Source organism: Myxocyprinus asiaticus, chromosome 17 (genome assembly GCF_019703515.2).
Source record: "Myxocyprinus asiaticus isolate MX2 ecotype Aquarium Trade chromosome 17, UBuf_Myxa_2, whole genome shotgun sequence".
NCBI classification, from domain to species: domain Eukaryota; kingdom Metazoa; phylum Chordata; class Actinopteri; order Cypriniformes; family Catostomidae; genus Myxocyprinus; species Myxocyprinus asiaticus.
In genome coordinates, this window is record NC_059360.1 from 9,355,146 (window position 1) to 9,378,184 (window position 23,039).

The window sequence follows — 23,039 nt, forward strand, 5'->3', positions numbered from 1 at the left end:
ACATTATCAGTAACAATGAATTACCAAAAACTACCATGGTATAACTGCATTTTTTGCAGTGGTACCATAGCACCAAGGAAAAAATTGAAGTATACAATATGTAAACACATTAAGTGGTATTAATTATTTGAAATATAATGTGTTAAAAAATTATGCAATTAATCATTCCCCCGACCTGTCCGTAAATTCTGTAATAAGGAAAGTTCAATGTCATACCATGTTTTTCGGACATGTACTAGGACAATACTCTTTTCTATAACACTCTTGTACTCTAATATTCTTTTAAGTACCTTGGAGTACCGTGTATGGGTGAATCTCATGAAAACTATCAAGAAATGTCTTGGTCATATGAGAATGTGAGAATTTGATCATTTGCATTACATTAAAGAGAATTTGGGCTTGGGGATGGGGGAACATTCTTAATTATCATGAAAATAATTTCACAAATGCAAAAAAGTCTTAATGGTAAGCCTTAATGGTAGGCCTCATTTACCATATGAAAATTATGATTTATTCCTTTTTTTCTTTGATTTGTAAAATACGACCCAGACATTTATTTTGTGAGATTTACGTGATATGATATTTAAATATGGTAATCATTAATTCAGTACCAAGGTAGTACCATCTGATACAATCAGTACTTTTTTTCTAAGGTAAACTTCATGTGATGTAAAGGATGCATTCACAGAGATTAGGAAAAGACTTAATCTACCCACGGTACATGTTTGTATGAGGTTAATTGTGCTTTTTTTATGCATAAGCAAATCAGTTCAGGTCCACTGCTTAAGACATGCAAATGCAGAGGGAACGGCCAGGCTATAAACTGCCAACCGTGTGATTCACACCTATAGTACTTGAGAACAGCTCCCCTGCCCAAAGGTGTGCAGACAGATATGTTAATAAACAATGCTGTCTATGTTAGTTTGATTTAAAATGTATGCTTATGTTTCAACATGCACATGTGTTGATTAGAAAGAACTTCTACAAATGTAGAGTATGCTTACTGACCTCATACACACCCCAAACAAAAATGTTGCTCTTATTATACTGTTAGAGTAACATTCAAGCACAGCCACATTCCTGTGTGTCACTCACATGCTGTATTGAAATGTCAGTTATTCAGATAAATAAACACAAATGCTTCTAATTTGAATTTGCTGCCTACAGAGTTTATCCATGTTAAGTTTATTCTGGTAAGTTAAATAGATCCATGAAAAAGAAATGTCTTAACCCCCAAATTGGTTCACGTTTATTCATATATCATGTTACAATTATATTACAAACGTAATAGTTCTCGCTCCAAATTCTGATTGGATGACCCACCTTCGAGTATACACAAAATAGACACCCCTGTGACTGCACTTCAGTTGAATTCTATATTAATGCACCAAGTTGCAATGTTACTTGACAACTGTAAAGAGTATATGACTAATAAACTGTACTACTTGTTAGATTAATTGTTTATTCTGTTTTTTATTAGTAAATAATGTAATTTTTTATTGAACATGAGTGTCTTTTATTATATTGAGGTTGCTGGAGCATTACAGTACATCATGATTCATGATAAACACTTATTCATGGTCATATCACACGGCCTCTTGTGGCTTATTGCGTTACAATAATTATAATTACTAACGGAAAAGTATCAAAACGTACTATCATGTTTTTGTTGACATGCCATGTTTTAATTCCATGGTTTTTGGACATACAGTATACCATGGTAGTATAAACAGTGCATAGTAATCATTCAGTATTATGGTATATTAAAGTACCTTGGAATTACCATCTGAAACCATTGCTACAGTGCCATGATACTGCTACAGCACTTTTTTGTAAGGGATAAAAAGGAGTCATTAAAAAAGTTGAAATTTTTGTAATTGAAATGTATTCAACATATACTGTGAATTACATTTAACTGTATTCAAACACATTTTGTGGGAGTATGAGGAAATATGTTGGGTCAATTATGATATCTGCAATCTTCAAAGCCAGCGGTATGTAAGCATTGGCATACTCTGAACTTTTGAAGAAGGTTTTTATCAAGTTACCGCCTAAATACTTAAAAAAAAAAAAAAACAAAAAAAAAAAACATATACTTTCCCATTTCAGTCCAAAATCTTAGTTTAATGGGCTATCTCTTCTTTTGGCTTGATTGGTTATTTGGCCCTAATAGACCATGATTTTGACAGCATCTTTGTTCATGTACTGTATTTGCACTTAAACACATGCATCCCATAATCCCTTGTGAAGATGTTGTCATCCCATCTGGGGGTGGTTCCTTGGGAAACAAGCCTCATGCAGTTCTACAATATTTAGTTCAGTAATTCAGTGGTGTATGTAATTTTTTTTTCTTTCTTTTTTTTACAAAGTATAATCGATTTCCCTTTATCAAACATATATCTCACAACCTTAAAGGAGTAGTTCACCCAAAGAGAAAAAATATTCAAATTATTATTTACTCACCCTCATGTCATTCCAAACCCTTATCAAGTCATTTTATTTGAATAGTGCTTTTCACAACACACATGGTTTCAAAGCAGCTTTACAGAAAATCATGCTTTAACAGAAATTAAACTGTAATATCTATAAAGTCTTAGAGTCATCATTGTGTAATTGTAAATTGTGTATAAATATAAATAATTAAATAGTTAAATAATAATTGTATTTAGAACCCCAGTAAGCAAGCTGAAGGCAAAACCAGGCAGTCACAAAACTTGTGAGAAGCCAGGCTCACTGTGGGGGCCAGTTCCCCTCTGGCTAAACACCATGAATAGAATGCCAGTATTAGTTATTTGTGTGCAGTGCAAGTCATGGTTTAAAATTTGTGTAGTAAGTGTTAAAGGCCAGTGTTTAAACAAAGATTTGTATGAACTGTAAGATTAATGACTAATGTCTTAAAGTCCATCCTGGATTAACTGCAGAAGTTCACATAGATGCATTGTCTTTTGTTAGTTGGCTGATGAAGGCTTTTGTTGTCAATTAATCAATAATTTACATCAATGTGGTGCATCGCAATTCAACCGGCTGGTCATTTCGGTGAGGTTCAGTGGGGTCCATCCTAAGTCCAAGGCTCAGGCAGTGGCATATGAAATATCCGATGTCTTACAGTTGGAGTTGGCATCAGTTCATCCTCTGAAGTCCGTTGTAAAAGACTGAAGTGATGTCTGGTCTGACAACAAGCAGGAACAGAGCTGGATCTGGCCAGCTCTGGTAACCTCGGGATTCATATTGAGACAGGGAAACAAACAGAATAATATTAGCATAGATGCCATTCAATTTATTGCAGAGTTACAGATTAGAAATGTTTCTTGTTCCTGCAGACCTAACTAAAGCAGCCTAATTGTAAGTAGATGGATAAATTAGGTGTTTGCCTGGCTAAATAGATGAGTCTTTAGTCTAGACTTAAACTGAGTGAGTGTGTTTGCATCCCGAACAGTGTTAGGGAAACTATTCCACAGCTTTGGAGCCAAATAGGAAAATGATCTACCTCCTTTTGTGGATTTTGATATTCTAGGAACTATTAACAGGCCAGAATTTTGTGATCATAATGAACGTGATGGAATATAGCATGGTAGAAGGTCACTTAAGTACTGTGGAGCTAGACCATTCAAAGCATTGCATGTAGTTAAAAGAATTTTAAAATTAATACGAAATTTAACAGGTAGCCAATGTAACGATGATAAAATTGGGTTAATATGATCATATTTCTTGGTTCAAGTCAGCACTCTGGCAGCTGCATTTTGAACCAATTGAAGTTTATTTATTGAACTTGCAGTAAATCCTCCCTGTTATGCATTACAATAATCTAGTCTTGAGGTCATGAATGCATGAATTCGTTTTTCGGCATCAGCAACAGAGCATGTGTTGTAACATAGCAATATTTCTGAGGTGGAAGAATACTGTTCTACAAACATTGGAAATGACATTTTCAAAGGACAGATTGGTATCAAATATAACACCTAAGTTCTTCGCTGTAGAAGACGGCGTAACAGTACATCCATTGAGAGTCAAATTATATTTTAGCGGCTTATATTTTAGAGGTTTTTTGGTCCAATAATTAGTACCTCTGTTTTGCCGGAATTGAGGAGAAGGACATTTCTGGCCATCCAATCTTTGATTTCATTGATACACTCTGCTAATTTGGAGAATTGTGAAATTTCATTGGGTTAAGAAGAAATATAAGGTTTGGTATCGTCGGCATAACAGTGGAAACTTAGTCCACGATTCCTGATAATATCTCCCAGGGGAAGCATATATAAGGAGAAAAGCAGAGGCCCTAAAACTGATCCCTGTGGCACTCCATATTTTGTTTGATTACACACACAAAGTGGTAGCGGTCTGATAAATAGGTACTGAACCATGCTAATGCAAGTCCACTAATGCCAACATACAGTGGTGTGAAAAAGTGTTTGCCCCCTTCCTGATTTCTTATTTTTTTGCGTGTTTGTCACACTTAAATGTTTCAGATCATCAAACAAGTTTAAATATTAGTCAAAGATAACACAAGTAAACACAAAATGCAGTTTTTAAATGAAGGTTGTTATTATTAAGGGAAAACAAAATCCAAACCTACATGGCCCTGTGTGAAAAAGTGATTGCCCCTAAACCTAATAACTGGTTGGGCCACCCTTAGCAGCAACAACTGCAATCAAGCGTTTGCGATAACTTGCAATGAGTCTTTTACAGCGCTGTGGAGGAAATTTGGCCCACTCATCTTTGCAGAATTGTTGTAATTCAGCCACATTGGAAGGTTTGAGCATGAACTGCCTTTTTAAGGTCATGCCACAGCATCTCAATAGGATTCAGGTCAGGACTTTGACTAGGCCACTCCAAAGTCTTCATTTTGTTTTTCTTCAGCCATTCAGAGGTGTGTTTTGGATCATTGTCCTGCTGCAGAACCCAAGTTCACTTCAGCTTGAGGTCACAAACAGATGGCCGGACATTCTCCTTCAGGATTTTTGGTAGACAGCAGAATTCATGGTTCCATTTATCACAGCAAGTCTTCCAGGTCCTGAAGCAGCAAAACAGCCCCAGACCATCACACTACCACCACCATATTTTACTGTTGGTATGATGTTCTTTTTCTGAAATGCGGTGTTACTTTTACGCCAGATGTAATGGGACACGCACCTTCCAAAAAGTTCAACTTTTGTCTCGTCAGTCCACAGAGTATTTTCCCAAAAGTCTTGAGGATCATCAAGATGTTTTCTGGCAAAAATGAGACGAGCCTTAATGTTCTTTTTGCTCAGCAGTGGTTTTCGTCTTGGAACTCTGCCATGCAGGCCATTTTTGCCCAGTCTCTTTCTTATGGTGGAGTCATGAACACTGACCTTAACTGAGTCAAGTGAGGCCTGCAGTTCTTTGGATGTTGTTGTGGGGTCTTTTGTGACCTCTTGGATGAGTCGTCGCTGCGCTCTTGGGGTAATTTTGGTCGGCCGGCCACTCCTGGGAAGGTTCACCACTGTTCCATGTTTTTGCCATTTGTGGATAATGGCTCTCACTGTGGTTCTCTGTAGTCCCAAAGCTTTAGAAATGGCTTTATAACCTTTTCCAGACTGATAGATCTCAATTACTTTCTTTCTCATTTGTTCTTGAATTTCTTTGGATCTCGGCATGATGTCTAGCTTTTGAAGATCTTTTGGTCTACTTCACTTTGTCAGGCAGGTCCTATTTAAGTGATTTCTTGATTGAGAACAGGTGTGGCAGTAATCAGGCCTGGGTGTGGTTAAGTTATGTTTTAACAGGTGGGGCAAACACTTTTTCACACAGGTTTGGATTTTGTTTTCCCTTAATAATAACAACCTTCATTTAAAAACTGCATTTTGTGTTTACTTGTGTTATCTTTGACTAATATTTAAACTTGTTTGATGATCTGAAACATTTAAGTGTGACAAACATGCAAAAAAATAAGAAATCAGGAAGGGGGCAAACACTTTTTCACACCACTGTAATTCTCCAGCCTATTCAAGAGAATGTTGTGATCTGTGGTGTCGAAGGCAGCACTAAGATCTAAAATCACTAGAAAAGAAATGCAGCTGTGATCAGATGATAAGAGCAAGTCATTTGCATCTCTAAGTGCAGTCTCTATACTGAGATGGGGCCTAAATCCTGACTGAAATTAATTAATATATACAATTTCTATGTAGAAATGAACGTAATTGAGAGGACACTACCTTTTCTAGTATTTTCGACATAAATGGGAGATTTGAAATCGGTCTATTATTAGCCAATTTTCCAGGATCAAGCTGTGGCTTCTTAATAAGCAGTTTTGTTAACTGCCATTATAAAGTTTCTTGGGACATGTTCTAAGGATAGCGAGGAGTTAATTATTTTAAGAAGAGGTTCTGAGATTACAGGGAATACCTCTTTTAAGTGCTTAGTTGGTATTGGATCTAACATACATGTTGTGGCTTTTGATTGTTTCATAAGTTTTGTTTGCTCTTCATGACCTATGACAGCGAAGGATTGAAGTTGCTCGTGAGGAAAATTATGAGACACTGTCTTCTGAGGTGCTGTGACAGTTGATTGCATAATTCCATTTTTATTTCTGATGATTTTTATTTTATCAGTATAATAACGTTCTTATAACTTTTTTCTTTTTTGTTGATCACAAAAGGTGATTTGCTCTTTTCCATACAATTACAGTGAATGGGGACTGGAACTTTCAAGCATCGTAAAAATAGTGTGGAATACAGAAGCTTTGTGTAATGAAGAGACTGAAATGTAAAATTGTATTCACTGATAATCGTACTCCCAAGTGAGCTATTGACCACTGTGACTGGATCATTAGGTCAGTTGAAGCTGAGACATTATAAGGATGAGACATTTCTATACATATTAATTGAAATAAAAATTATAGCAGCTTTAGGAATGGAAGTTCTACCTTACAGTTAAAAGAGCCAGTCACATTGTTGATCAAGGCACTTGCCTGTCAAGAGTGTTTTTATTTTATTTTTTTTATTTTATTTTTTTACATGTGATTTGAGCTGAAGAATTTATAAAACAATTATTGTCAGATTTGATTTCTGATTTGAAATGTTAATTGAACATAATCTTGGCCAACAGTATTTGAGATTTTGATCTTTTCCCATTCAAGTAGATAGGAACTGTACTTGCATGACTAGAAAAAAGCTCCCGGGAGGCATTATGAATAGGGCTGTTGAGTGACTGACTTGCCTTAAGGGACTTTGCTTGAACTCAAAACCGGATCAGGCAGATTCGTGAATTCATACGTTCTTGTGAACAGGATCAACCAATTAATTAAAAAGAATGATTAGTTCATGAAATGTATATCACTACTTATTTCATGAACTCTCATTAATGCGCCATAGAGAGCTGGGGCTGTTGTCTTGGAATATAGCACACAAGTAGTATGGACAACATTTATGATACTTTCATGGTCTCTCAGCAGAAGACCAGTACAAGTCCTCTAAATCTAAATTCTTCAAAAGAGTTTAATTTATTAGTAGTAGCATGTACGCAGAGCCTGTTTTACTTGTTGTATGCTACTAACACTGCTGTTTCGTTTTTGCCCATGAGATCCTTTCAGAGCTTTTCTGTACAGACAAAAGGACCAGAAGTCCACATAGTATCAGTATTTTTTTTTTATCTGTTGAGATTAAAGTGAGTTGAAAAGTCTGGATGTAGAAAGACTCTATCAGGTTTATTGATTGGCTGTCACCACAAAGTCAAGGTCACTTGCCAGCATGTTGTACAGTGGTTATAGCAGCATAGTGCTGGCAGTGTGTCTGCCTACTTGAGAGAGCTACGGAGACAGGTGTACAGTGATGGTACAAGTGCTCTATGACCCCCAACTTACTTTTTTAAGGGTTAATTAACAAAGGAAAAAGCGTGGGATGCTGCCACCTCTGCTGCTGGTGCAGATGGTAAGTTAACACATTTTTTGATGTGCGTCCTTTTTGAGAGGAAATACTTCAAAGTTTTGGCTGGTGTTTGAACAAGGATATATCGCTATTCAATGGTTGTATATAATTACATATTTCTGACTATACTATTAAGCTGTATTATTAAGAGTGAATGAGCCAAACCAAGTGATAAAACCATCCTCTGTTGTTCAAAACAACATTCAAAGGCTAATCGTCCTCCAACTTCCCATATTCCCCTGAATGATGGTGGTTGAAATGTGCAGAGCTTATTGTGTTGGCTGTCACTACATGAAAGAATTCCACAAGACTACAATTGCTTACATCAGCATTGTGTAAATAAGATTTCATGACAATCAAGTTTGTAATACTTAATAGCTCACTCCTGATTACAATTTATAACTTTATTTTTTGTATAGAGTGCAGCAGTTTCTGCAGCTGAAACGCTGCCGGTGTAAAAGCACAAGTGTTGTTTACTGGTAAATTTCCCTTGCCCAATGGCGGAAAAGCGCCTATAGAGGCCTACTATGAACCTTAGTTTACATGTCAGGGGCTATATCTTTTAGCAGAAGGATGCCACTTAATGTATTTGCTTAACCTCCAGAGACCCCCGTGTGCTGTGTGCATTTTCAATTTCCCATTTTGATTTGTAACTAGTAGCACCTAATAAATAAGCAATAATAATAAAAACAAATTTCTAGAGCAAACAGTTTTCCTAAAAAATGTATGTCCACATTTGTGGACAGCGAGGCTACGTTGTGAAATTTTAAATAACACAAAGCTATAGAAAGTCGATTTTTTTTTCCATCAAATTGTTTATGTTTCCAGGAGTGTTGGTTATTCATGTTTTTGAGATGTTACAGACATCACAGCTGATTTTCTGTAAAGCTGAATAAATAATTCTTATTCAAAGTAATATCCAGCATCATCCAATTACTGCCAACCTTGTTAAAATAAAATGTAGCATTATCTGAATCTACTGATTACCATTGTCCCATGTCTGCCGAACATGTTGAGTGGTTCAAACATTATCTGCAGCCTGAAACTGAACTTTTGGTTGGATTTTAGGATTGAATGCACTATTTAGTGAATGGCTTAACCTCCAGTGTGCTGTCTGTCTTCACTGGTCTCAGAAAAGTTTGAAATGCACATTATTTTCATCCAAACACCATATAAAGCCTCCAAAGCAAAATGTTTCAGCTTTTGGATGAACCCATTTATTCTCGATGTGAAAATGCATAGTAAATATATAGGAATGCATTTAGTAAGGAATAATTGACGACGGACCATTGAATTGTTGAAAAATAATGCACACCCAAGTGGGTAATGTGGTCACGATGCGCAACGTAGTTGCCACAGATTCAGCGCCTTTAATACAGCTCAAGCCTTCATTGCTAATTAGAAGAAAATAATTTGGCGAAGTGATATAGAACCGGTATGCGGTCAAGACCTGGAACTACTTTATAGCCATGCATTTCCTTGAAAAATAATTGCACACCTTAGAATGTCCGTGAACCAATCAGAATCAAGCATTTAACAGACCCGTGGTATATAATGTTAAAGAATAGAATCATATTGCACAATGATAAAACAAATTTAACATAAAAATGTGTATATTAAAATTATGCTAAATGACCCACAGATGTGTTAGAGTTGAAAGTTCAAAATAACTAGCATGTTTTTTCTACTTTTGAGGAAATGCGGTGCCTGTTTCCACATATGTGGACATCATGTTTATCAGGGCGCTGACGTGTGAAAATTGAACAGATTTTTTAAAGTGGCATATCAAATGAAACTAGAGACTCTACTCTTTGCATCCAAACAGGTTTCAGTAAAAAAAAAAAGAGATTTCTTACCAGAGACACTTTTGTTGGCGCTGCGTCCATAGGACAATTGGTGTGCTTAATATTTTATTATGTTGCAACAATTTTTTAAAAGCAAAAAGGCACTCGATATTATAGCTGAATTTGTTGCAGGCACTTCGCTGCATTTCTATCCTAACTCTACCCTTTAGCCTCTAGTACCTTATTGCTTCATTGTAGATATACATATATACACATTTACATACAATACATACACAGAAAGATATATAATAGATACAGTATAAAATAAACCATTTAGTTATAGAATTTACACTATTGTTTATACACATTTTATGCCTGTTGCCAGTGTAAAGGTCATTTTTAGTGTTTGTGCTTGTCATGGCAAGACTTGACTTACCTTGCAGTTAGGTTTGCACTTACTGGGCTTGCAAATTTTTTTGACTTTGTTTAGTTTCAATTAAAATCTTTGTGGTTCTGAAGTGGGGAAAGTTTCTTTCATTTGTGTGTAAGTAGGGCATGAGGTCAAGAAGTGCAGTTTGGTTCCACTTCATTGTGTGTGTAGTAAGGGCTGTAGTCTTCCTTTGGCATGAGCCAGGTCCCTTCCATTCCTGTCTCTTTATAAAAAGGCTCTTTCGAGGCTATATACTCTTTCTCTGTGTGTATCTCTGTCTTTTCTTCACAAACATCTATGAAATAGGAATGGGTCAGAATGGTCGACCAAAAACCGTCTAGTCAGTGAGTGAGGTTGACTAGTAGGTTTGTTCAGATTTGTTATTTTTTGTTATTTGTTTTCATTTTACTTTAATGTTTTTAGTGTTGGTTCTTTAAAGAGGATGAATTTACAGATGCAACTTCTGAAAAGGCTAGCATGCTGACAGTCTTAACAGTTAACCCCGCCCTAAAAGTTTCTGGTATTTCTAAATTCATCACCTCTAAGCACTGCTGAATAAAAAAGTCTTGCAGACTCCTTCAGCAATAATTTGCAAGACAATAGCTGACAAGTTATTTAGCCTATTTAATTGCTGAATATCTGTTGTTTACTACCTTTAAAGGCCTGTTTTTATGTAACCATATGTTGTCTGATGGACATGACCCTAAACCAGCCTAATTATGCAGGACTTTCATAAATATGATGTGTGTAATTTTTGCTAAATTAAAACACTTCCTCCTATCCCAGTTTAATGTACAGAGACAACTATATTAAAACATTCGTAGGTTGAAAGTATACGCCTAAACACTTTGCATCTTTGCCGCATTTGTTAGTTCAACCAATGACAGATGGAAGGTGTATTCTAAAATCCTTAATAAACAATTTAGGTTTATTTTTGCAATTCTGTATAGTGATGATAGTGTCGAATTAATTTCACACAAAGTTTAGGAGTTAAGATTTTGAAAATAAGTACAGTTGAAGTCAGAAGTTTACATACACTTAAGTTGAAATCATTAAAACTCATTTTTTTTAAGCACTCCACATATTTAATATTAGCAAACTATAGTTTTGGCAAGTTGTTTAGGACATCTACTTTGTGCATGACACAATTTTTCCAACAGTTGTTTGCAGACTGTGGGTCAGAAGTTTACATTCAGTTAACTTTGCCTTTAAGCAGCTTGAAAAATTCCAGAAAATGATGTCAAGCCTTTAGACAATTAGCCAATTAGCTTCTGATAGGAGGTGTACTGAATTGGCGGTGTACCTGTGGATGTATTTTAAGGCCTACCTTCAAACTCAGTGCCTCTTTGCTTGACATCATAGGAAAATCAAAAGAAATCAGCCAAGCTCTCAGAAACAAAATCTGTGGACCTCCACAATTCTGGTTCATCCTTGGGATCAATTTCCAAACATCTGAAGGTACCACGTTCATCCGTACAAACAATAGTGCGCAAGTATAAACACCAAGGGACCTCACAGCCATCATACCACTCAGGAAGGAGACACATTCTCCTAGAGTTTGGTGCGAAAAGTGCAAATCAATCCCAGAACAGCAGCAAAGGACCTTGTGAAGATGCTGGAGGAAACAGATTGACAAGTATCTATATCAACATAACCTGAAAGGCTGCTCAGCAAGGAAGAAGCTGCTGCTTCAAAACCGCCATAAAAAAAGCCAGACTACAGCTTGCAAGTGCACATGGGGACAAAGATCATAATTTGTGGAGAAATGTCCTCTGGTATAATGAAACAAAAATTGAACTGTTTGGCCATAATGACCATCATTATGTTTGGAGGAAAAAGGGTGAGGCTTGCAAGCCGAAGAACACCATCCCAACCATGAAGCATGGGGGTGGCAGCATCATGTTGTGGGGGTGCTTTGCTGCAGGATGGCCTGGTGCACTTCACAAAATAGATGGCATCATGAGGAAGGAAAATTATGTTGATATATTGAAGCAACATTTCAAGACATCAGCCAGGAAGTTAAAGCTTGGTCGCAAATGGGTCTTCCAAATGGACAATGACCCCAAGCATACCTCCAAAGTTGTGGCAAAATGGCTTAAGGACAGCAAATTGGAGTGGCCATCACAAAGCCCTGACCTCAGTCCGATAGAAAATTTGTGGTCAGAACTGAAAAAGCATGTGTGAGCAAGGAGGCCTACAAACCTGACTCATTTACACCAGTTCTGTCTGGAGGAATGGGCCAAAATTCCAGCAACTTATTGTGAGAAGCTTGTGGAAGGCTACCCAAAACATTTGACGTAAGTTAAACAATTTGAAGGCAATTCTGACTTCAACTGTAGTTTTAAATAAGTAGCAAACACAGAGGCCACCTCAAGGATGATACACTTCACACTGCTGTCTATGTGTAATGGGCAATAACTAAAATACTCATGAAAACTGCCTATAAAAACTGTGGTGGGAAGGATAATTTGTGGAGACTTTGAGACTTGAGAGAGACTGGATTTAAGTGGGAATTGGAATGGCTCTTCAGGGGGCCCTGAGCTGTTGTGAGATCCAAGTATTTGTGAGAGAGAGACATATTTGACTCATTCAGTTTCTCTCTCTCTCTCTCTCTCTCTCTCCTCTGTTCTTTCTCACTGCTCAGTGAAAGGCTGAAGAGGAGTAGTGGTGTGTCTGTGTTTGTGTGTGTGTGTGTGTGTGTGTGTGTGCACTTAAGAACAGATGGCAGCTTGGCTTGGACAAGATAATTACAGTGCACTGTGTTGCTTAACTCTTTAGTATTGCAATATGTTGTGTTTCACTCTGATTCACTCTCTTATTCTCTGATAGACTTCTAATCAGGTTTACTCTTTAAACAATCTTTTCTAAATAAATTAATAGACTCGGCCTCTGTGCAGTAGAGCATAGCTAAGCTTTCATAGCTATTGGTGTTGTGGTATTGGGTGTTTCTCTTATTTTACTTCTCTAAACATCACTCTACATTTATTGCTTTCACACTATCAGTCCTCCTCTCAAACAAGGCAGACCAGCAAGGAAATGCATACTAAAGTTTGAATTTTGGATTGAGTTCCATTTGGCAAGTGTGCACATATCTTACAAGACATCACACATTCTGTAATCTCAGTCAAGGTATAGATACAGTATGTGAATCATTTGTGGTGTTTACTAAGGCAATCAGTTCTACTGCACACTAGACTTTGAGCATGCTAAATTATTTTGGACACTACAACGGACCAGTATATGGTTTATAATAAATATAAATCACAAATAATATTATATTCAAAATGTTAAAATTTACTGTCTCCTCACAGTCCTGCAACACTAAAAACTTGTAGGTTTGAAATATGTGTTTTTTGTATTGAGTCAAGAGGTCAGTGTTGGTCACGCATCTTCTCGTCATCTGGACTCGCAGGTCAGTGTTCGTATACTTTTGTACGCAGCGGAAAGCGAAGTTTCTTTGCATGAGGTTGTGTTTCCAGTCTGTTTCCAGTGATATAATAACAACAACAGGATCCCAGGATTGGAGCTACACTTTTGTTAGGCCTCTTATACACAACTGCTTCTGAAGGTTACAGTCTTGCGGTGCTGCGTCCCTGAAGCTGCAGTGAGAGGATGGATGAGGCACTCTTTTTATGGAAACATGTTTAAAATGCATTATTTTGTATCAACACGGTCTTGTGCAATTAAGACTTTTACGAAGCAACATAAAAAACTTATCACCAATTGACTGAAAAAATACATCTGTCGGTTTTGATGCAAGTTAGACGCACAGTAACTGGCACACATCACTTTCCTCATGTAAATTAGATTTCATGATGGTTACATTTATAATAGTTCTGTATTACTCACTCTCGATAAACATCATATTATTTTTGTCTTATCACAAGAAAACTCAATATAGTTAGTCTAGAAATCACTTTATATTTTGTATAGTGCTGCAACTGTCAAACTCAAAGTGCGTCTCTTGTTGAAGTCAAGCAGCAGTGCTGTAATCCCCCACAAGCACACACAACACATGTGAAACTCTTTGAAACCTTTTTTGGTTTTGTTACTTCAGTTAAGGAAATTGGAAAATTAATGCAATCCTATGGGTAGCAGGCTAGCAGCTACAAGTTTGTTTACTTATGAAGGCGTCCGACTCTTCGTCTTTCTCATTGCTTTGTGCGTCATACACGTTTGACCAATCACAAGCTGCAGCACCTCCCACAGTTCCTAAAAAGTAAAATCCATAAAAAGTACCTACCCCGAAGTAGGAGCTCAAAAAGTACCTGAAACTGGCTTTAGTTCCTGCAGTGGGAAAGGGCCTTTTAACTTGCATTGAAGGAGGGACTCCACCCATATCTAGGGATCAGAAAATTACAGACACTCGACGGTGGCTTCTCATGAATTGGCCTAGTAAGCAACTACCTAGCAACCACCCACAACACCCAAGCAATGGCCTGACAACCACCCAAAACATCCTTGCATTGTGGAGGTGACTTTTGCATGGGCAAGGACCACCAACATTTCCTTATGAAAATGTTAAAATCTAGTTTTATTTAAATTAGTAAACCCTTTTTCATGTTGGTTTGTTTGCAAGAAGCATTTGTTTGTTTCTCAGCACAAGTTTAAAAGGGTGAGACCCTTTTGTATATGAGAAGGACTGTTCCCTAAGAAGTTGCTCTGTTAGTCATTTGTCTAATTGTGATAACAGAGGATAAGCAGTGATTTTATGCCACTGAAACAGAATAAAGTGAATGAAAAATCACTGTTGAGGGTGTTAGTGTGTTTGTGAGCTGTGGGACGTGTAAATCTGAGTTGTACTTGTGCAGAATTTCTATCATGGTGATTCAGGTTTGTCTGACCTTTGCTTTGCTTTTGAAACAGATTTCCTACCATGGCAGCGAAGAGGGAGGAGAGAGTGAAGACTCGGAGGGTGAAAACCAAGAACTAGCCCAGATCGACAGAGGTTTGTGTTTTTCCGCCTTCTGCCACATGCATATGTATACAGAATATTTGTCACATGCATTGAGCAGAATTTACTCACTTGTGATCCTTAAAGTTAGAAACTCCAAACCATAAACTTGATCTAAACCATATATGCTCTAGACCATATATGCACTTAAATCACTTATTGCTTGAACTTGCAGTACATGCTGGCCTAACTTTAGCTTAAAGCACTGAGATCTGATCAGATATGATCTGGGATGTGTGGTATAATGGCAACAGCTCGCTGCTGGCAACCGAGAAGTTGCTGGGTGGAGTCCTGTAAAGTGACGTTCATACTGACAGCTATTTTTAAAAGTGAGCAGAAGTCATTCATTTTCTATGAGAGTTTTGAGCGGCCGTTGGTAATGCATCAAAGAATAGCATTGACACAATGCAGCGACTACCAATGGGAGTGAAGACAGTGATCTTGTGATCAGTCCCTACTTGGTTCCAGCAATTTAACCTTTGTCAATGTGAACACCCTTAAGGAACAAGCCACAAAATATTACCATTGTACCTTTAGGTACATATACTCAGGATGCTCCTTGGGTATTGTCCTTGAAAGGCTATTGTAAATGGCTTTGGATAAAAGCATCTGATAAAAGACTACTTTCTGCTAAATTATATTCCATACAGAGCACAGGCGAAACTGCACCCGGACCCCTCTAGCCACCAGTCAACAGCACAATCAAGGCATGCTGTCTCCCTCCCATCTACGCCGTCTCCGTCTTCTGCTGGACACCACCCTGGATCGTCACAGTTCTGAAGAGGAACTGGAGCGCATTGCTGGAGCTACAGTGGCAGAGGCAGGACGAAAGTGGCACAGGCATGGAGACATGAGCAGTGCCTCTAGTGACGAGGAGGTGAAGGACCTGTGTGGGCCAAATGAGCCAGCTGCCGCGGCTCGTTTGATCGCCGCCTCTCCCAGCCCTGTTCTCTTCAGCTCCTCCCCGCCTCGAGCTCTCAAACCGTTGCACACGCCGGGCCGCCTCCCCATCCGGCCCATCATCCTCAGCCACTTTGAACAGCCTTCCATGCCTTATTGGCGACACAGGCCAGCTTACACAGGAGAACTTGGTCGGCCCAGCCTGGACCTAGAGAAGATGCAGCAGGTTAGAAATACACAATTTTTGAAATCTGATTGAGCAGCAAGAACCTGCTATGTTACTAGTTTAACAAGTCAGATCCTGCTTTTTCCCTTGCTTAACCAAAAAAAAAAAGTTTTTGGCTTGCTTTGACCTCATGGGTCGACGGACACGCCGGTGCGTCCTGCTGGATTTTTTTCCTCATAACAGCCGAAACAACTTAAAATACTCCAGCAATTTTTGGGCATACAGATGTGTAAGACATCATTAGAAACTATAAAGGGTCTACTTTTATTTGTGAACACTCACAATAACAACAAAACCTTGTGCTTTTGTAAAATAAAGAAAATAAACAGGGTGCGCTTTCAGCCGTCTCTGTCTCTGTGAGTATCTTTCTGAAACACGTCACAAAAATGAACTGAAACTCCGCGAATACTTATCAGACAAACATAAAACATATGTCTAAAAAAAGCTTAAAATGTCTACTTTTAAATAAAACAATTCAAATTTAAAACAAATATTTTCCTGCAATGTAATCTGTATGAAACAAAGCGATGTACAGTTTCTCCTGGCTCAGCTAATTATCGCTAATGTGATCACACCCACCAGCAGAGCACGCTATTCATATGGTAATGTGCCGAGGCGATCAATGCAAATGGTAAATGCCCCCAACAGTGCCTTAAAAAGTATCAAGTTCATTCACTTTTCTGCGCGTTTGGAAGATGGCACGCTACACAGGTGAGGAAGCTCTACAGATGGTCCTGGATAGTGACGAAGAGTTCACATTTTCCTCAGAAGAAGAGCGGGAATCCGAAGAGGAACGTTTGAAGAGCGACTTGATCCAGCCGAGGATACAATTTCGGATGAGTAAGTCTTTACTTACATTAGTTGACATGCTATTTTATATAAACATGTACATATTTTACTAGTTGGACTATTTCCAGACTTGCCAGCCAGTATTCAATGTATTGAAATTTGAAATATGTCCTATTAGGCAGGTTTTAGTTACATTTAAATGTTGTTTCAGATAAAGCAGGTATTTAAATTGTATGCTGTATGATATAAATATGATATGTAATATGATATAAAAATAATATGAATGTTTAGATTATATTTTAACTAGTGTTTATGCTGCCTCATTATCATCAACGAAGCTTGTGCTTGCAAATATCTGTTTGGGTGTAAATGTGTAAAATGTGCTGTAAATATGCCCAAATTAGAAAACCAGCAGAAAATGATTTCTGAAGGATCATGTGACACTGAAGACTGCAGTAATGATGCTGAAAATTCAGCTTTGATCACAGGAATAAATGGCATTTTACAATATATTCAAATAGAAAAGTTATTTTAAATTGTAAAAATATGTCACAATATCACAGTTTTTTGCTGTATTTTGGATCAAATAAATGCAGCCTTGGTGAGCAGAAGAGACTTCTTTTAAAAACATTAACAAATCTTACCAATCTAAAAGTTTTAAACAGTAGTGTATGTCTAAAGTTTTAAAGTAAAGTCTTTATGTAAAGAAAATGTATAGTCAGATTACTTCTTTTAACTTAAACTTGATTTTGTGAACAAGCTACAAACAATACATTAAATCATTAAGTCTCCTCACATTCATTCTCTCTCAGGGGAGGGGTCTATTTCTCAGGTGTGAATCACATCAATATTCATGATCATTCACGCCTCCTCGCATATGGCCTTTCTAACACTAAAAGTGTCTAACAAAAGTTAAATGACTATATTGTTTTGTATTAATGAGTGATCAGGATTTTTTTCACATTATTTTGTTGCAAAAACTCTAGGCTACAAGATCCAGTTCTCAAAAGTCTTGTGAACAAATGTTTAGTATGTGTTATATGGCCTTATTTCAGTGACTTAAAATATTTGTTTTTTTCAAAAACCACGCATAAATGTTATTTTCTCAAATTCAAACATGTACATACATGTTGCTCACATATTATTGTAGCCCAGTTTGTGCAGAATACAGTGTTATCAGACTTTAGCCATTAATATGTTTTTAAACAACTGAAAAAAGCACAAATGTCAAGGCATGTCAAAACTTCTCCAGGGCCCAAAACACCCTCAGACCCCAGAGAGTTAACCAGAAAAAAACTGCTGCCTTAATAGCTGAAAAAGCAAGAACCTGCTGCTTCACTACCTTTAAAAAAAAAAAAAAAACAAGAATAGGGTTAGGAACCGAGAAAATTAAAATAAATAAATGGAACCAAATGAATTTGACTCTGTTCTGTTAATGGCTCTCGAACATACATTCTTCCGCATATGCAGACGGGATACCTAAATAATCTGACAGTGTTTCCTGCAGCAGCACTGCAAAACAACTATTGAATCAGCAGCACGAAACATACAGCAAAACTTATGTAGTCTGTTTCCCAAACGAATGAGTCTTATGAGCCGGTTCTTTTGAATGGACAAAATAAAATGTACAGAGTGAGCAGGGTAGCTCGATTCCCGAACAAATGACTAGGGATGCACCGATCCGATACCTGGATCGGTATCGGCTCCGATACTGATGCTTTTAAACGGATCGGGTATCGGTCCGACGAGCCCGATCCAAATCCGATACTGTGTGTTAGTCATGTTCGTTACTGTCAAGCTCAAAAAAATGACATAAAAGAACCATAAAAACACAATTAAAGTAGTTCATATGACTCATGCATTTTATTCAAAGCCACTTGAAGACGTGCAGTAGCTCTGTGAATCACAAAAGGCTGTGTTTAATAAGTAAATATATAAAATGCACGCACAGCTCCAGCACGTCAATGAGTGGCGCTTCTCTGTTTACACAAACACTTGCGGCTATTTTTAGCCTTCACATGGTGCGCAATATTTGAGCGCTACTCACGAACAACATCTCAGATGTAGATGCTCAATAGATCGGTTCACTTATAATATGCATTTAGAATGGCACTGGAGCTGCTTTTTTACCAGAGTTTGAATAAGAAGCGAATTAAACTACTGTGAACTTGCCTACAAACAGACACACTTACAGGACTTCCTGGAGAGTTCAGAATGTCATAATAAAAGCGTGAGGGTTTAAAAGTTAAAGGTGCACGATTGAGATATATTACTATATATTACTATTATAATATATTATTATTATTATCATTTGTTTACAAATTATAATAATATTTGAGTTGAATGGGTTCCAAAAAATAACTGTGAATGAAAAGTGAGCCGATATCTTACAACTAAATTGAACAAAAAAGAGATCTGAATCCTTTAAAGTCCAGATTCTACTAATGACTTATACTGGAATTACTGTTAATTTTGCTGCTACATTATCCAGTATACTAGTTAACAAAATTTTTCTTAATAAGCAATACATTTATATAGAAATAATGCGCAGTTAGAGGTTTGTGTTTCTTTACATATTAAAGAGCACACCCAATTAGTTCCACACAATAATGTAAAGATATTCTAAACTGATTATGCAAAAAAACAACAACACTGGTATTGGATCGGGATCGGCCGATACTGAGATTTCCGATATCGGAATCGGATTGGAAGAGGAAAAAGTGGTATCGGTGCATCCCTACAAATGACTCTTATGAGTTGGTTCTTTTGAGTCTACACAGCAAAATACACAGTGCTATTTTCTGAACAAATTACTCTCATCAACCTTTTCTTTTTTTTTTTTTTTTTTTGTGAATGAAAAACTGAACCGCAAAGGAGTTCATTTTGTCATGTCCGACTGGAAAGGAATAGTTCAACCAAAAATTAAAATTCTCTCATGATTTACTCACCTTTAAGCCATCCCAGATGTGTATGTCTTTCCTTCTTCAGCAGAACCAAAATGAAGATTTTTATAAGCACATTTCAGCTCTGTATATGTCCATACAATGCAAGTGAATGGATGCCAGCTGTTTGATGGTCCAAAAGTCATATTTAGGCAGCATAAAAGTAATACACATGACTCCAGTCCATCAATTAATGTCCTCTGAAGAAAATTGATAGGTTTGTGTAAAAAATAAATAGATTATTAACTTAAAAAAAACCGCTTCCTGTTAGCAGTCGACGCAACACGTAAATGTCGTGTGACATAATCGCGATGGCACATTCACGCGAGAAGTTTACCACAGAGGAACGAATGTTACGCAAGAGTTAGGTCATTTGAATCAGCATCCCAATGATGGCCGGAAGCAACAATTTAAAGTTAAACTTTTTAATTATCGATTTGTTTCTTACACAAACCTATCGATTTGCTTCAGAAGACATTAATGGATCGATGGGAGTTGTGTGGATTAATTTTATGCTGCCTAAATATGACGTTTGGACTGTCAAACAGCTGGAATCCATTCACTTGCATTGTATGGACATACAGAGCTGAAATGTGCTTATAAAAATCTTAATTTCAGTTCTGCTGAAGAAGGAAAGACATGCACATCTGGGATGACTTAAGGTGAGTAAATCATGAGAGAATTTTAATTTTTGGGTGAACTATTCCTTTAAAATAGAGTAATAACCCTGCTAAAAAGACCAGCTTAACCAGCATGCATTTCCCATGCGGGTCTAGGCTGGCCAGTGTTGGTCTGGTGCTGTTATAGCAGGTGGACCAGCATAGCCATGCTTTTCACCAGCAAAACCTAACTGTTGAAGCTGTTTGACCTGCATGGTCTTATGATGATGCTGGTTAAGCTAGTTTAAAAGCCTGGTGAAGATACCAGCAGGGGTGTAGATTTCAGTGGGGATGGGGGGAGGTATGGAAACAAGTAAATGCTTTATACTGTAACCCCCCAGTGTTCAAGCCAAATCTACGCCCTTGCGTATCTACCAAATCTACCAGCACCCAAAACACAACAATTTCTTCCTCAAAAGTACTAAAAGAATTGTTAATAGAACCAAAATCGTTAAAAGGAATAAAAGGAACCATTACATTCCTTACAATTCCCATCCCTAAACAAGAACCTGCTGCTTCATTAGTTTAATAAGAAATAACCTGCAGTTTTCATTGCTTAACCACCAAGAACTGGTGTCCCTAGCTCTTCCAGCAAGAGTTATTGCTTTACTAGCTTAACCAGCAAGAAGCTGCTGATTTACTACCTTAATCAGCTAAACTAACTTGGTCAGCTTCACTAAACAGCTTCACTTGAAAAACCATTCTGTTTGACCAGTGTCAAGTTATGCCGGTGAACAGCATTGCTGTGTTGGTCCACCAGCTAGGCAAGTACCCATCATGTACTAACCAGCGTATTTTGACTTTGACCAGCATGGACATCCACTATGTTCTTTTCAGCATGGTACTCACAGCAATTCATATACACTTTTATTAAAGCTACTATACCCTAACCAGCAAGAACCTGCTGCTTCACTAACTTAACCAGCAAGACCATCTAGGTTAACTTGCTTCATTAGAAAACCATGCTAATCAACAAGCTTGACCTGCTAAGTTGTGCTGTTGAACTACATGGCTATGGAGCACCTAGACCAGCAGAAATCTAGTTCTATTCAGCATAAACCAACCAGTAGTGTACTCGACAGTGTAAATTATACAGTAGAAGATACAACCCTTCTTTGACCCTTAACCACCAAGAAACTGCTATTTCACTAACTTAAAGACCAGCTTGGTCAACCAGCTTCACTCAAAAGAACTATGCTGGTTGCCCAACCTCACTTGCTTGACCAGCCCTAAACCATCCTGGACCAGCATGAAAATTCAGGCTTGTCTTTTCAGCAGTGTAATTTGAATCATTCCTCCTTATATACTTCACTCTCCCCAAAAGACCCCATAATTATTTAGATGCCTTTCTGTATCTTCAGAAAATAAATGTATTCAGAACACTACAGTCCAGAAGTCCTTCTTAAGTGTCTGGCTGAATTTTGAAAAACAATATCAGACAAATGCACACAACTACACTTACTCCAACAACTCCATGTGCTCCAGGGCTTTGTGCCAACCACCTCCAGAGAGAAAGAAAGGATGACAGATGTCTGCCCCCCTCCCTCACTCTAAACAAACGGCTGATAAAGTGTAAGAGCCCAAAAGAGAATCTGCTAGTGAATGAAAAAGCAGAGTAGGACAAGCAACTATAGAAGTTGTGTTCATGTGTTCAAATATACAGGCCAGATTTTGCCAGGTGGAAGAGCAAAGTATATAGAGAAACAGTGGGAAAGAAAGAGAAGGCGAGAAACAGCGAGAGGGGAGTTAGAGAGAAGCTGGTTGTGAGGACCATATGACTCTTGGAGTCCATGGCAAGGGCACAGTGTGTGTGTGTGTGTGTGCGTGTAACGGTGTATGTGTGCTCAGTCAAGTGGAACGGGAGATGTTGGACGAAAAACAATATGGGAAGACTACTCAAGTAGTTGCTTAACTTCTTTTACCTTAACCCTTTCGGATCCTGTTCAGTTTTTATTCAAGTTTTCCTGTAGCTCATCTGGTAGAGCATCAGTCATCACATTCAAACTCAAAAGAGAGTCACCATTATTGACTGGTCATAAGCAAGAAATAATCACGTCCATCCTCACAATACTACGTACTCTCATTTTAATTGTATACGACAATGTTATGCTAATATGTTGAACCACATTTGGGCAACGATTATGTTTTTCATTATTAATCTTTACGAACTAATACATTCCTGCACAATGCACATCCGCAGTTACTTATATCCAGTATGTATGGGTCTGGCTATTGTTTGAGCGAAATTAATGGTTTGTCTGACAGATGTCTAAATGCACCCCAGAATGGTTGAGTTAGCTTGACAAACATAATCTCCTTTTTTGGGAACTTTGAAATGAAGCCAAGCTCATTTCAAACTCCAGTTGGGCTTTAACCGTGGCTGCCTTCCAGTCACACAGATCTAGACAAATTTGACAGTTCCTGGGTTTTTTTACTGGGAGTCTCAAGTAGAACAAAGAGGCTGCATGAAAT

At 37.7% G+C, this 23,039-nt stretch overlaps 1 protein-coding gene across 1 annotated transcript in view; it reads left to right on the plus strand.

Moving 5' to 3' along the window:
• The window catches only part of LOC127454918 (uncharacterized), a 70,256-nt gene that overhangs the window by 17,687 nt on the left and 29,530 nt on the right, over positions 1-23,039 (plus strand). Inside the window, exons 2-3 of the mRNA XM_051722456.1 lie at positions 14,964-15,045; positions 15,702-16,177. Coding sequence (XP_051578416.1) covers positions 14,964-15,045; positions 15,702-16,177 — 558 coding nt within the window. The remainder of the gene's footprint in view (positions 1-14,963; positions 15,046-15,701; positions 16,178-23,039) is intronic.